General features: G+C 49.4%; 1 protein-coding gene across 2 annotated transcripts in view; it reads left to right on the top strand.

The window, feature by feature from the left end:
• Positions 1-15,179, top strand: part of LOC101353740 (cholesterol 24-hydroxylase) — a 39,574-nt gene that overhangs the window by 23,275 nt on the left and 1,120 nt on the right. For both annotated transcript variants that reach the window (XM_004376730.1, XM_012555651.1), the window contains 9 exons: positions 4,786-4,924; positions 5,600-5,710; positions 6,563-6,713; positions 6,911-6,973; positions 7,095-7,167; positions 9,298-9,382; positions 10,188-10,298; positions 13,946-14,034; positions 15,008-15,074. In XM_004376730.1, the coding sequence (XP_004376787.1) occupies positions 4,786-4,924; positions 5,600-5,710; positions 6,563-6,713; positions 6,911-6,973; positions 7,095-7,167; positions 9,298-9,382; positions 10,188-10,298; positions 13,946-14,034; positions 15,008-15,074 (889 nt within the window). The remainder of the gene's footprint in view (positions 1-4,785; positions 4,925-5,599; positions 5,711-6,562; positions 6,714-6,910; positions 6,974-7,094; positions 7,168-9,297; positions 9,383-10,187; positions 10,299-13,945; positions 14,035-15,007; positions 15,075-15,179) is intronic.

The following is a 15,179-nucleotide window of genomic DNA, read 5'->3' as shown; positions in this document are numbered from 1 at the left end:
GTGAAACTATGTTTCCATTTTTCTTAGGTAGAGACTTAGGATTAGAGTTGCTGGGTCATATGATAACTCTATGTTTCAAGTTTTGAGGAAGGTAGTATTTTATTTTGCTATAATTTCAAATTTATAGATAAGAATCTTAATACTGTAAGGGACTCCTGTGCATCTTTTAACCAGATTTGATTATGGTTTACAATTTCCCCATTTGCTGTATTGTTTATTCTCTCTCTACATGTACAGATGGATATATTTATCCTCTCTGCACGTGTTTGTACATTTTTTTTTAATATATAGTGCATATTTTTTAATCACTTGATAGTTCGTAGGAGACCCTGTGCCCTCTCGCCCTGAAATATTTCTGTGCGCATTTCCTGAGGCCAGGGGCATTCTTACACAGCCACAGCTCAGTTATCAGAATCAGGAAATGTAACACTGATCCTGTACTGTTACCTAATCCCCAGTACATATTCAAATCTTGGCATTTGCGTCTAGTTATTTATTATATCTTTTTATAGCTATTATTTTCCTTGAAGCTCTGGTGGCACAGTGGTTAACGTGCTTAGCTGCTAACCGAAACGTAGAAGGTTCGAACCCACCAGTGGCTCCTCGGGAGAAAGATATGGCAGTCAGCTTCCATGAAGATTAAGCCTTGGTAACCCTCTGGGGCAGTTCTGCTCTGTCCGATAGGGTCACTATGAGTCGGAATCGACTCAAAGGCAATGGGGTTTATTATTTTCCTAGTCCAGGATCCAATCCAGGATCAAGTGTGACACTTAGTTGCCGTGTCTCTTTTGTCTCCCTCATTCTAGAACAGTTCTCAGGCTTTCCTTGACTTTCACGAGCTGAACCCTTTGGAAGATTACAGGCTATTTGCATAGACTGTCCTTCCATTTGAGCTAGTCTTTGAGTTTCTGGTGGAAATGTCACAGAAGTGATGTTGTGTTCTTCTCAGTGCATCATATCAGGAGGCGCATGATGCTTATTTGTTCTATTTCTGGAGATGCTCACTTTGATCACTTGACTAAGGTGCTGTCTGCCAGGTGTCTCCATTGTGGAGTTACCATTTCAGATGTCACCTGTGGGCGGACAGTACAACTCTCCTTGCCTCAACTTTCGCTGCTGCCCCCTCACTGCCCCCTGCCTCCTGTCTTCCTCCTCCAATGCATCCTTCTCACTGCCCTGGAGAGATCTTGCTAAAACTCAGATCTGACCACATTACTTCCCTGCTCTGAAACCTTCAATGGCTCCCTATTATCTAAAGACAAAGATCAGACCCCACCCACCCCAAATCTGCCTCTTAGTCCCCCAGCCTCTGCCTCCACTCTCCCATCTTTCTTGACCCACTAAGCACTTTCTGGAATCTCTACCTTTTTTACGCCATTCCCTCTGCCTCGATGTGCCCCTCTGGGGAATTCCTGGCCCTCCTTTCATACCCAGCTCAGATATCTCTGCTTCAGGGAAGTGTTCCCTGATCCTTGAGGCTGAATCTGTGCTTCCAACATGCTCCTCTTACATCCACTGCAGCCACTGTCATTCACATCTGCCTCCCCCATTAGGCCATGGGTCCCTAAAGGCAGAAGATGTGCCCTGTCCCTGGACCCCTGCACCCGGCACAGTGCCAGGCACCCCAGACACCCTCCAGGATTACCTATAGAGTGAATGAGTGCATGAGTGAATTAATGAAGTGTAACAATCCTGGTCTTCCTGGAAAGTTGCCAGAAGTGAGAACGGGAAGGAATAGACTAAAGAGAGGCATTTATTTAATATTTGTAGTACCAAGAGCCAGGGCTACGAAGGTCATCCAAGCTGCTGTAGTCCCTGCTCTCAGGAAGCTTTGAGGTTAGCAGAGGGCATAGATTCTAACCGGGTAACCACCCATAGTGGTTGTGACATGAGCACCAGGGGCACTGTCTTGGTGAGCCCTCTCCGAGGGCTTGAACCTTGAGTCAGCACAACACTTCAGAGCTTGTTATGTCCTTCGCATACACTGTTACTTTTCAGTGTCACAACAAGGTAGTCATCTTTTTTGTTGTTGTTGTTAGATGCCATCGAGTCAGTTCTGACTCACAGTGACACTGTGTACCACAGAACAAAACACTGCCCGGTCCTGCGCCATCCTCACGATCATTGTTATGCTTGAGCCCATTGTTGCAGCCACTGTGTTAATCCATCTTGTTGAGAGTCTTCCTCTTTTTCGCTGACCCTCTACCTTACCAAGCATGATGTCCTTCTCCAGGAACTAGTCCCTCTTGACAACATGTCCAAAGTGTGTGAGATACAGTCTCATCATCTGTGCTTCTAAGGAGCATTCTGGCTATACTTCTTCCAAGACAGATTTGTTCGTTCTTCTGGCAGTCCATGGGATATTCAGTATTCTTCGCCAACACCATAATTCAAAGACATCAATCTTCTTCCATCTTCCTTATTCATCACCCAGCTTTCGCATGCCTATGAGGCGTTTGAAAACACCATGGCTTGGGTCAGGCGGATCTTAGTTCTTAAAGTGACGTCTTTGCTTTCTAATACTTTAAAGAGGTCTTTTGCAGCAGATTCGCCCAATGTAATGTGTCCTTTGATTCCTTGACTGCTGCTTCCACGGGTGTTGATTGTGGATCCAAGTAAAATGAAGTCCTTAACAACTGCAATCTTTTCTCCCTTTATCATGATGTTGCTTCTTGGTCCAGTACTTATCTTAGAGATGACTATTTTGTCATAAGTGTAAAATTTACAAAATAGTAGAGAAGAAGCTTTGGAAGATGCTTGTAAGTATAGATGAAAGCGTTACTGAGCCTGGGTGGTCCTAATTCACTAGTGAAGAAAAGGTAGGGACTGTGGGTATGTTTCAGCTCTGCCATTACCCACACAGAATATCACTATATATTTGTAATAAAATTGTGAGAGTAAATTGCCAGTTTCTACGTTTCTAGATGGAGCCCTGGTGGCACAGTGGTTAAAAGATCAGCTGCTAACCAAAAGGCTGGTAGTTCGAATCCACCAGCTGCTCCTTGGAAACCCTATGAAGCAGTTCTCCTGTGTCCTATAGGGTCGCTATGAGTCAGAATTGACTCAACAGCAATGGATTGGATTTACTTTTCTAGATATTACTTTTACCTAAAGACCGTGGTCCTGATTCTTTCTGTAAAAGACAAGAAGGTTGAGATTTCAATGTCCAGCTGACACTCCAGCCCAACAAACCATAAGAGATTCAGTCTCTTATGAAGAAATGTTACCATTTAGAGCCATTGCAGACCCAGTGTGCTATTTGTATAATAACTAGCCACATGCAATCCAGATAGTCAACTTGAATGTTATTTAAAAAAACAACAGCTCCATATAATCTTGCAAATAGATATATAACCACAAACCATGTAAGTGGTATGAAGAAAAAGTCCAGGGTGCTATGGGAAGCATATATTGGGCCTCCCTGGGGTTCAGGAGACATGTCCCCAGAGAAGTGGTATCCGAGAGTCCCTCTGCAGAGTGGGCAAGGGTCGCGATGGTTAACAAGGACACAGGAGGATGGAGGGTGGGAGGGAAGGGTGGTCCTGGCGGAGGGGGCAGGTGTGCAGTGGCCCCGAGATGGAAAGGAGCAGGATGCTTTGGAGGAGCTGAGAGGCAGTGGTGACAGGAAGACAACGTTGCAGATACCAGTCGGCAAGGGACGAACCCACCGCAGCTTAGGTGAGGGTCTCAGCTCTGTCCTAAGAGTTGCAGATTGCTTCAGAGCATCTTAGGGTGGAGAGGGGGTCACCGGATCACAGGTGCTTTCCGGCAGCCCTGAACCACAAGAAGAGATGTGCAGCAGGTGTGGGCAGGCACTGAGCAGTGGCCAAGGATGCTGGGCCCAGTCAGAGCCCCAGAGCCAGACCAGGGCTGGCTTTCTTTCCTAATTAGAAAAAAATTACCCTGTATCCCTCCTCCTCTCCCACTTTTTTCTTTTCAATGTTTAAAAAACTTTTTATTTGGAAATAATTTCAAATTTACAGAGTTGCAAGAGTAAGAAAAGATGAAAAACACCATATCCCCTTTACCCAGACGATTAACATTAAAAATTACTTTCAGTTACAAAAGCAGCGTACTCTCTTAGTAAAAATTCAGACAATCTGGAATATGTAATGTACAAAGTTATAGTCTCTCTCAGTCCCCTCCTCCCTTGGGGCTACCATTTTCATGAGTTTGGAGTGCATGCTTCCATACCTCTTTCTAAATAAACTCTGTGCCTAGGAGACATCCTGGGGTTGCTGTCTAGGGGCAGGGGTGCTGTGGGTTGGGAGCTCTGTGCTGCAGAGGGTGTCTGAGGCCTCATTTCCATGGAGGGTGGGCACTGAGATTGCTCAAGGAGAGGGAGTGAAATGCAGAAACCCGTAGAGGTCTGGGGCAGGGCAGGTAAGGAGAGTGGGCAGTGCCAGCAGAGGTAGGAGGGGCACTGAGGCACCCTCCTTCTCCTAGGAGGCCCCAGAGACCTTTCCTCCCTTCCTTCCCATGGTCGTCTGGAGTGTCTACACTGCCATGTCCCCTGGAGGTCAGGGTTGAGGGGCTGCATTTGCAGACAGAGGCCCTGTAGAACCGTGAAGACAAGGGCAAAGGGGATGTCTGTCTGTCCTGAGTGGAGAAGAAATGTGCAAACCTGGGCTTAGCTGGGTCACCACAACCCTAACCTGTGGGCTGAGCACCCGTCTTTACTCTGTACAAGGGATACAACGTCCTCTCTGCAGAGGAGGAGGGTGGCAGGCAACCCACAGGACAGGGCTGATCCCGGTGCCCGCTGACACCTCTGTTGTCCCCCAGCTCCTTGGTTAGCTTGATGGAAACATTCAATGAGAAGGCCGAGCAACTGGTGGAGATTCTGGAAGCCAAGGCGGACGGGCAGACCCCAGTGTCCATGCAGGACATGCTGACCTGCACCGCCATGGACATCCTGGCCAAGGTGACGGTGGATGGCTGGGCAGGGGGGTGGGATACCCCATAGGGCCCAGGGCTCTTCTTTCGCTCTTCCTTGCTGTCCTCCCTTCCTCCTGCTCCTCCACATACCAGCACCCCTTTCTCTGTGCTGGGGGCTTCGCATATTTTATCTCCTTGAGATCAGGGCTATGACCTCATTTTCCAAATATGGACACCAAGAAGCGCAGGGTCTGGCCTGTAGCTAGTCAGTGGCAGAAGCAGGACTCGATCTCAGGTTGGCCCCCCAAATGGGTATGGCTTTGTTATCCGCCATGGCCAACTCAGAAGTAGCCCAGATAATCCAAAACCCAACATAAAGGCAGGTCAGGAAGCTGAGGTGTGGGGACAGTGAGTGAAGCATCCTTATTATCGTTGTTATTCAAACAATTCATGGTGCAGTTGGGTGTAGAATGGGCACCCAAGGAAGGTTGCATTTCAGGGGAAAGAAACCAAGGCTTATTGAGTAGCTACTACGTGCTCTTAATTCTCACAAAATCCCTTGGGGTTGTAATCATCATGGGTCATTGTAATAGTTGATAAGATGATGCTCCTAAACCCTTAGCCCAAGGTATGGGTCTCCAGCTGCCTTGTGCCAGGCTCTGCTCTGGACCTGCTGGCCTCCCATCCCCCAGGTATAAGCTGGCTCATCTCTCTCCCCCAGGCAGCTTTTGGGATGGAGACCAGCATGCTGCTGGATGCCCAGAAGCCTCTGCCCCGGGCAGTGAGAGTGATGTTGGAGGGCATCTCCGCATCCCGCAACACCCTGGCAAAGGTACTGCCTCAGCCCTGCCTCTAGTGACCAGCCACTGCAGTCTGTGTTCTCCTCATTTGCTGGAGCACCTCCTTCAGTATTTTTCTCAGAATGGGTTTTAAGTTCTGGAGTATCTGAAGTAATTTACTTCACCCTCTGAATCAGTTAGGATTTGCATTCATCTCCTAAAGCAGAGGCTCAAAATGAAAGTGGCTTAATAAGTAAATTAGGAGTTAATCTTTCTGTCCTGTAAAATGATCCTCAAAGCAGGCAATCTGGGATGGCACCACAATGTCCGATGTTCCTGGATTTTTCTGTCTTTCTGTTCCACTGTCCTTAGCATATCACTTCACTGTCATACAGTGGGTGCTGCAGCTCCAGATACCACCTCTTTGTTCTAGGCATAAAGAAGGAAGAAAGGGGGAAGGTGGTACCCAGAGTGATGATGCCCAAGTTCCCCTCCTGTTTCCTGGGACTTCAGCCTCTGAGCTTTGCAGTCCCCTCGTGCCATCTCATTCACTTTGGTAGCTGATTCCACTTCAGTCTGCCTGTGATTTCCTCTGATGAAATTCTAACTGCCCTTATCCTTCAGCACTCCCTTCTTTTCCATTACTGCATGGAGATGTTTAAGGCATCTTTCCATCATTTCTAGGGATTTGGTATGGGAAGGGGAAGTCAATGCTTGGGCTTAGGCCGCCATCTTGATTTAGTCTCCCTGGCTACTTCATCTCTTCTAGAGCTTTCTCTCATGCTTCCAGCCTCCCAGCTTGCCAGTACTGCCATGGATTTCTAAAGTCATTTTGGAATTGGGGCTGGGAGGGGAGAGGAGATGTGTGTGTTCAGTCTGCCATCTGTGCCGGAACCCCTGTTTAGTTTTTACCAGGGAGGCGGAAGCAGCTGCGCGAGATCCGGGAGAGCATCCGCTTTCTGCGCCAGGTTGGCAAGGACTGGGTCCAGTGCCGCCGGGAGGCCCTGAAGAGGGGCGAGGACGTCCCCGCGGACATCCTCACACAGATTCTCAAAGGTGCGCCGGCTGCCTCTGAGGCGGGTAGGAGAGGATTCCTGTCAGGGTCCTGACCCCAGCTGACTCCGGCTGTCTCTTGTCTGGTTTAAAAGGGGAAAGACGTTGGTCCTTTTTTGAGCTGTGGGGAAAGGGAGTCGGGGATATGAGTGTCGCAGACATCTGTTGCCTGGGGACTGAGCCTCTTCTTTGTCTTTCAGCTGAAGAGGACGCCCAGGATGACGAGATTCTGCTGGACAATTTCGTCACCTTCTTCATTGCTGGTTGGTAGCTTCGGTGGTGCCCAGGGGCTCGGGGCTTTGCAGAAATGATGGGAGCTCTGGTCACTTTCGGCCCTGACCCCTGTCCTCCATGTGGAGATGTCTCTGTCCTCCTCTCCCACAGGTCACGAGACCTCCGCCAACCACCTGGCGTTCACGGTGATGGAGCTGTCGCGCCAGCCGGAGATTGTGGCAAGGTACGGGGCCTACACTGAGTGACTTTGAGGTTGGCAGAGGGGTTTGTCTGATGTCATGGTCCCAGAGGCCACCTCCTGCTGTCCTGTGGCTGAGCCCCTTCAAATGTTCCTGCTTCTCTTCACCCCAGGGCCTTTGCACATGCTGTTGCCACTTCTGAAACGCTCTCCTTCCTGCTCCCCTCCTGGAGAACACCACCCCCTCCTCTTCTTCCTCCAGAGAAGCCTTCTCTGTCCCCTAAAGTAACCTCCTAAACTCATCCCAGCGTATTCATATTTTCTTTTGGGACAGTTTACTTTAAGCCTATTACAGCCATGAGACCAGAAGCTCCAGGAGGGCAGGGTACCGAGGCCCGACAGCAGAATTCCATGAAAAGAGCTGAGGGAGCTTGAGCCTTCGGCTGCAGAGGCAAAGGAGAGTGCTGGGGAGAGGCCATTGAAGGGGCCCTTGGTTTTCTTAAATACTGTGGAGAACAGTCCTCAGCGGCTGCGGAGCAGACTGGGGGGCGGCAGCGCTGGGGCGGGAGACGCCCTGACGGCACCTATGAGTCATCCGAGCATGAAAGGGCAGCCGCAGAAACAGCCTGGAGAGCATAAAATAGTTCATGGTTTTTCTTTTAATACAATAGTAATATGCTCTTTATAAAAATTTTTTGGAAAAGGCAGAAAAGTTAAAATAATAATAATTTTTAAAAACCACTCACGGTGCCCCAGCCACCAGAGGTAATGCACCATTCATGGCTGAATCTCTGTTCCGCCCTTTTGTCTCAGCGCACAGGTCTTTGCTGGGCTTCTTACCACCTGACCGCCCAGCAGCTCTGATTATCACAGCATCGGCCGCGTTACTGCTCGCCAAATCCACTTTTTTCAATTTTGTGATTAAATACATAGGACATAAGATGTGCCATTTTAACCGTGTTTAAGTACACAATTCAGTGGCGTTAAGACACTCGCCATGCTATACGACTATCACCACTGTCTATTTCCAAACGTTTTTCACCTCCCTAAACAGAACCTATAAGCGACAACCCCCCGTCCCCGCCCCAGCCCCGGTGACATTTAACCTTCTCTCTACAAGAGATTTCATGTCAGTGGGATCAAACCGTATTTGTCCTTTTGGATCTGACATTTTATTTAGCATGTTTTCAAGGTTCATCCATGTTGTGGCATATATTAAAACGTCACTCCTTTTTAGGGCTGAATAATATTGCATGCTATGTATAGACCGCATCGGTTTATCCATTCATCTGACGGACACGGGGTTGTTTCTACCTTTGAGCTATTGTGAATAATGCTGCCGCAAACATTCATGTACAAGGTTTTGTTTCAACACCTGCTTTGAGTTCTTTTGGGTAGGTAACTAGGAGTGGAATTGCTGGGTCATACGGCAATGCTATGATTAACTTTCTGAGGGCCCACGGACAGTTTTCCGCAGCGGCTGCACCGTTTTACAGTCCTCCTAGGAGTTTCTCTACTTCCCACTAATGCGTGTCATTTTTTTGTGTGTTTTCCATAGCTGTCTGCGTGGGCGTGAAGTGGTGGCTCATTGTGGTTTCGATTGGTGTTTCATTAATGACAAGTGATATTGAGATATCGTTTCAGATACTTACTGGGCCATTTGTATATTGTCTTTGGAGAACCAGATCCACTTTTTTTTTTAATGTTTTATTATGGAAAATTTCAAACGTACACCAGAGTAGAAAGAATAGTATAATCCCCATGCACCCATCACTCAACTTCAACAATGATCGACCACATCCACTTGTAATGCTGCATATCACTCTAACAAGGGACGTCCTCAAGTTCACTTGCCACGTGTCCGTGTGCCGCCCATGCTGACGTTTTCCAGCTGCTGGCCGCTGCCGGTCAGGTCTTGTTCTGCGATGTGTGGCATTTATTTCCTACAGCAGATTCCAAGTAGACACAAGGGGTGAATGTTTTAAGGCCTCTGGAACATACTTGCAAATGGCTGGAGCACTTAGCTTTGGACACGATATGAGCTGGGTATCTTTAACAACAGGGTGGGGCAGTGTCTGTTCACAGGAGCCCGTGCTTCCTCCCATCCCCCACTCTTAAAACTCTTGTAGAGAAAAGTCTGGTTGGAGCCTAACTCTTCTCTGTCTTCCCCTACAGGCTGCAGGCCGAGGTGGACGAGGTCGTGGGTTCTAAGAGGCACCTTGACTGTGAGGACCTGGGGAGGCTGCAGTACCTCTCCCAGGTGTGGGATGCGGGAGAGAAGCTTCTGGGCCTGCTGCCTACCTGTATCCTTTAGGGCCATGGCCCTCGACCTCTGCTGCATAGCACGACCACTCAGGAGATTTAAAAATTCCCAACACCCAGGCTGCACCCCAGACCCATGACATCAGAGTCGTGGGAGGTGGGACCCAGGCAGCAGTATTTGTAAGGCTCCCCAGGTGGCATAGTGGTTAAGAGCTTGGCTGCTAACCAAAATGTGGGCAGTTCGAATCCACCAGGCACTCCTGGGAAACCCTATGGGGCAGTTCTACTTTGTCCTATAGGGTCGCTATGAGTCTAAATCAACTCGATGGCAATGGGTTTAGTTTTTCTGTTTGTTTCTAGGCCACTCCATCATCCAAGTTCGGAGCCCAGCCCCTTAGTAAACGCGTCTGTGTCTGCATTTCCCACCTGGGCCTGGGCTCCAGAAGCCTTAAGCTTCCCACGGGGGGGCCAGGCCCAGCCGGGAGCAGGAGCCATGCTCAATCCAGCAGGAAGCGCTGCTCATTCTTCAGTGGTTCTGTGGGATGGCGAACCCTGGTTCAGAGGGAGGCCTGGGTTCTAGTCCCAGCTCAGCCACTGTGGCTTGCACAGTGCCCTGCTCCTCTGGGCCTCGGTTTCCCCATCTGTCACTCCGGGGGTTGGATAGGAAGGCGAGGCCCCAAGGTGGCTCTGCACTAGCCCCCATGGCTCCCACTGTGAGTGGGAGCAGAGACGGGTCTGGGCACACCGCTGCCCCTAAGGGATCCCCTGACTTCTCTAATTATGTCTCTGTGTGGCTTCTGCAGGTCCTCAAAGAGTCACTGCGGCTGTACCCGCCGGCCTGGGGCACCTTCCGCCGGCTGGAGGAGGAGACCTTGATCGACGGGGTCAGAGTTCCTGGCAACACTCCGCTCCTGGTGTGTGTCCGCTTGGGGTCCCCCTGCCTGAGGTCAGGGAAGTCTGTGGCTCGGGGCTCCTCACAGGGCTTGCTGGCCGCCCCACGCTTTCTCATTTGAGCCTCACCATAATCTTGGGAGGTCTTTTCCTCCTGATCAATCCACACTGCCTGGTGTAAGATCACAGAGGGTAATTCTGGGCAGACGATGCCACATTTACGGCTGAGGCAGAGGCTCAGAGAGGTTAGGTCACTTCCCTGAGATCACACAGCAGGCGAGGGCAGACACGGGCTGTGCCCTGATTCACATCTGACCCAAATGTGTCCTGGTTTCTTCTCCTCTGCCTATTCCACAGCCCGTTCCCCTGTGGCTGACTCCCCACTCCCCCCACTCTGAAACTGTGTCTTTTTGTCTGTTTACTTACCCATGCGTTTATGCATTCATTCCTAACGGCCTCCCCAGACCCCCGACCCAGCCTGCAGAGCTAGAGTAGAATCAGTTACATGTTTCCGCTCCCTTCTTCCCCGGAAGCACTCGCCGTCCTGAATTTTGTGCTGGCCGTTCCCTCACCTTTTCCGTTTAGTTTTAGTGTGCATGTATTGACACAATATATGTTCTGGAACTCGCTTTTTGACCCAGCATAATGACTTCTAAGATCCGTGTAGGTTTCTACCTACGACTGTAGCCCATCCATTTTCACTGCTGTGTAGTGCTCTGGTGTGTGAAGAGACCATCATTTGCTTATCTGTTCTGCAGCATTTGAGAAGTTTCTAGTCTATTCACTGCTGCTGCTGTGAGTTCCTGTCCATTTGTCATGGTGCCCATGTGCACGAGTGTCTCTTGGACACGTGCCCGGGAGTGGATGGCTGGGCTGTAGGACATTACGAATGTTCGACTTTACCGACTGATGCCAAATTGTTTTCCAAAATGGCTCTGTCAATTCAGACGCCCACTAACCACACTCCTCATCCACTCTGTCTTAGTTATCTAGTGCTGCTATAACAGAAATACCACAGGTGGGCAGCTTTCACAAACAGAAATGTATTTTCTCACAGTTAGGAGGCTAGAAGCCTGAATTTACGGTGCCAGCTCTAGGGGAAGGCTTTCTCTCTCTGCTGGCTCTGGAGGAAGGTCCTTGTTTCTTTGAGCTTCTGCTCCTGGGTGAGCTTCATATGTTTTGGCATCTCTCTTCCCCCATCTCTGCTTCTCTTGCCTGCTTGTTTAATCTCTTTTTATATCTCAAAAGAGATTGACTCAAGAGACACCCTACACTAATCCTGCCTCATTAACATAACGGAGACACCCCATTCCCAGATGGGATTATAACCACAGGCATAGAGATTGGGATTTACAATACATATTTTTGGGGACACAATTCAATCCATAATACTCTCCAACACTTAACCCGTTGCCATTGAGCCAATTCCGACTCATAGGGACTCTATAGGACAGAGTAGAACTGCCCCATAGGGTTTCCAAGGCTGTAATCTTTATGGAAGCAGACTGCCACATCTTTCTCCCTCAGAGCAGCTGGTGGGTTTGAACCTCCAACCTTTTGGTTAGCAGCCGAGCACTTAACCACTGTGCTACCAGGCTCCTTCTGCAATACTTGGTATGGTCCAATTTCTTAATTTTTGCCAATCAAATAGGTATAAAAAAGTATCTCATTGTAGTGGTTTTTTTTTAAAGAACTTTATTGAGCTAGAACTCATGTACCAAACAATTCACCCATTTAAAGTGTACAAGCCAGATTTTTTTTTAGCATATTCACAGATGTGTGCAACCTTCCCCACAGCGAATTTTAGAACATTTTCATCCCTCTGGTCTTGATTTGCACTCTCCTGATTACAAATGGAGCCCTGGTGGCGCAGTGGTTAAGGGCTCGGCTGCTGACCAAAAGGTCGGCAGTTTGAATCCCCCAGCCGTTCCTTGGAAACCCTATGGGGCAGTTCTACTCTGTCCTACAGGGTCGCTATGAGTCAGAATTGACTCAATGGCAATGGGTTTTTTTTTTTATTACAGATGAGGTTGAGCATCCCTGCACGTACTTTTCCTCTTCTGGGAGGTGTTTGTTCATTTCTGCCTATCAGGTTGTATGTCTTTTCTTACTGCTGTGTAGGAGCTTTATAAAAAATTCATTGATTAATCCTTTGTCAATTATATGTGTTCCAACTATCTTCTCCAGACTGGGGACATGTTTTTGTTAAGATGTTTTTGATGATCTGAAGTTCTTGACTTTTTAACAGTCAATTCTTTAGTTTTGTCTTGTAATCTACCTGGAACTGATTTTGTGTATGGTGTGAGGTAGGGATCCATTTTTATTTTTACATATAAATAACCAAGTTTCCAGCCCTAGGTCTTCTCTACATCTATCACTGTTTCATCTGTGTGGCTCTTTCTTCTATTCTGTTGATCTTTTTCTTTTTTCTACGCCTGTATCAATAGCTCTCTGCCTTAATGATCAATCTTCTCTTTATAGATGTCTCTTGGGCATGTGACCAGGAGTGGATGACTGAGCTGTAGGACATATGAATGTTTGACTTTACAAACTGATGCCAAATTGTTTTCCACAGTGGCTCTGTCAATTCAGACGCCCACTAACCATGTTCCTCACCCACTCCGTCTTAGTTCCTAGTGCTGCTATAACAGAAATACTGCAAATGGGCGGCTTTAATGGACAGAGATTTGTTTGTTAGGGCAGGGCAAATCCCTGTGGCTGACTTTCAACCTGGGGTTGAAGAGCTACGTGGGCTTTGCGTGGGCAGACCCAAGCTCCAATGTCAGCCTTTCTCCCAGCTCTCTGGGTCATCTCAGGCAATGCCTTGACTCTCTGGACCTTGGTTTCATCCTTGTAAGATGGGAGATGATAGTACCTAAGCCACAGTTTATTGAGAAGAATCAATACAATAATGGATGTCTGGCAAAAATCCCTGGCACATTGTAGGTGCCCTTTGTTGACCTCAATACCCCTTCAATGCTCCCAGTCATTTCTCAGAGCTCAGCCCCCTCCAGCCTTTCTCCCTACAGCCCTGGCTGCCCTGGATTCTCAGCACAGAGAACCAGAGGTGGAGTGGGCACAGATGAGGATTTGTCCAAGGGTGGAAGGGGCAGAGGGCAGGACCCAGGGTCCTAATGATGCAGGAGTGGGGTAGAGCTATTGCTTCTCCAAGGCCAGATGCATGGAGGCCGGGGTACAGAGCATCAGTCAGGGGCCACCACGTCATGCAAGTGAAAGGCTGATGGGGGTCTGCTGCTCCCCCACCCCCACTGAAGCAAGCCTGGAGTTGAAGAGAAGCCTTTGAATAACAACAAGTTTTCAGGGATCTAAAGAAAGGTGGCCTCACCTGAATTTGCATCTTACTTGCTGGTGACTTCAGGCAGTCACTGAGCCTTTCTCTGGGTCTCAGTTTCCTCATCTGTAAAATAGGGATAATGTAGTGTGGTGGCCATCAGTGGGTGCGTTGGTACTTTGGGTACCCTTTTCTTCCTCTTACGGACTTTTCAGGGGCCCGTGGAATCCCACTCCTGCTGTGAGAGGCGGGTGGAGTGGGAGTGGCCACTTTGCTTTGAGTCACCCCATTGGGACTCAGTGGCCACAGTGGGTGGGGGAAGTGTGAGGGGACAAGTCCAGGCTGGAACCAGAGACAAGCAGACCCTTTGCCCGACAGTTCAGCACCTACATCATGGGTCGGATGGACACGTACTTTGAGGATCCACTGACTTTCAACCCCGATCGCTTCAGCCCCGGAGCACCCAAGTAAGACCCTCCTCAAGCTGTCCCCGGGTGGAGGCCTGGGAGAAGGACGGCCACAGCTGCCTCTGATCTGAGCCGCCTGCGCCCACTGACCACACATGGCCCCCCAGCTCCCTGTGAAGGGACTGTGATTTTACCCGGTTTTACCAGGGGGCATCACAGCTCAGAGAGGCTAGGTCAGTTGCCCAAGGACACACAGCCAGTAAGTGAAATTGAACCCAGCTCAGTCTGGCTGTAAAGCCCATGCTCACAACCAGCACCTTATACTGGGAACTATGTGACATGGGCAAGGGACTTTCCCTCTCCCAGCCTTGATGTTCCCATCTGAGAAATGGGAATACTAATGGCTCCGTCTCGAGGTTGTGGGAGTTAGTGTGATCACGTAGTGAAGCGGTGGGCGGGGAGAGCGGGACATCCAGGCTCTGCCCAGAGCTGAGCATGAAACCAACCCAATGAGTAAGTGCCAAACCACCTTGGGGGAGTCGCCCTACCTCTCTGAGCCTCAGTTTCCCCTTCATCGGTGATACAGGCATAATAACAGCTCCTTTGGGAGGGTCCAGAGGAGGCTACAGTGAGAAGTGCAAAGCCTGAGCTTAGCAGAGTCAGCTGTTGACGTCGCTGTTAGTTGCTGTCGAGTCCCTTCCGACTCCTGGCAACCCCACATGTGCAAAGTAGAACTGCTCCGTAGGGTTTTCTTGGTTGTAATCTTAAACAAAAGCAGATCGCCAGGCCTTTTCTTCCATGGTACCGCTAGGTGGGTTTGAATTGCCAACCTTTAGGTTAGCAGTCAAGCAGGTGCAAACTTTGTGCCATCCAGGGACCTATGTTGTTTTTAGAGATTGCAAAGCCCCTAGCCCCTAGCACACAGCCGGTAATCCACAAGGAAGGGCTTGTCATTACTGTCATCCAACCCCAGAGCTCTGTGTGCCGCTGGGGTGCCCTGGCTGCCTGCCTCCTGACCCCTCTTTCTCCATAGGCCTCGGTTCACCTACTTCCCCTTCTCCCTCGGGCCCCGCTCCTGCATCGGGCAGCAGTTTGCTCAGGTAGGTGGGGCGGGGCTGGGGGTTCTGTGAGGTAGGAGGGGCGGCGCTGGGGGTTCTGTGAGGTAGAGGGGCGGGGCTGGGGATTCTGTCAGGCAGAGGGCGGGG

This window comes from Trichechus manatus, unplaced genomic scaffold (genome assembly GCF_000243295.1).
Source record: "Trichechus manatus latirostris isolate Lorelei unplaced genomic scaffold, TriManLat1.0 scaffold00045, whole genome shotgun sequence".
In the NCBI taxonomy this organism is placed as follows: Eukaryota; Metazoa; Chordata; class Mammalia; order Sirenia; family Trichechidae; genus Trichechus; species Trichechus manatus.
This window is presented reverse-complemented; position numbering and strand designations above follow the sequence as displayed.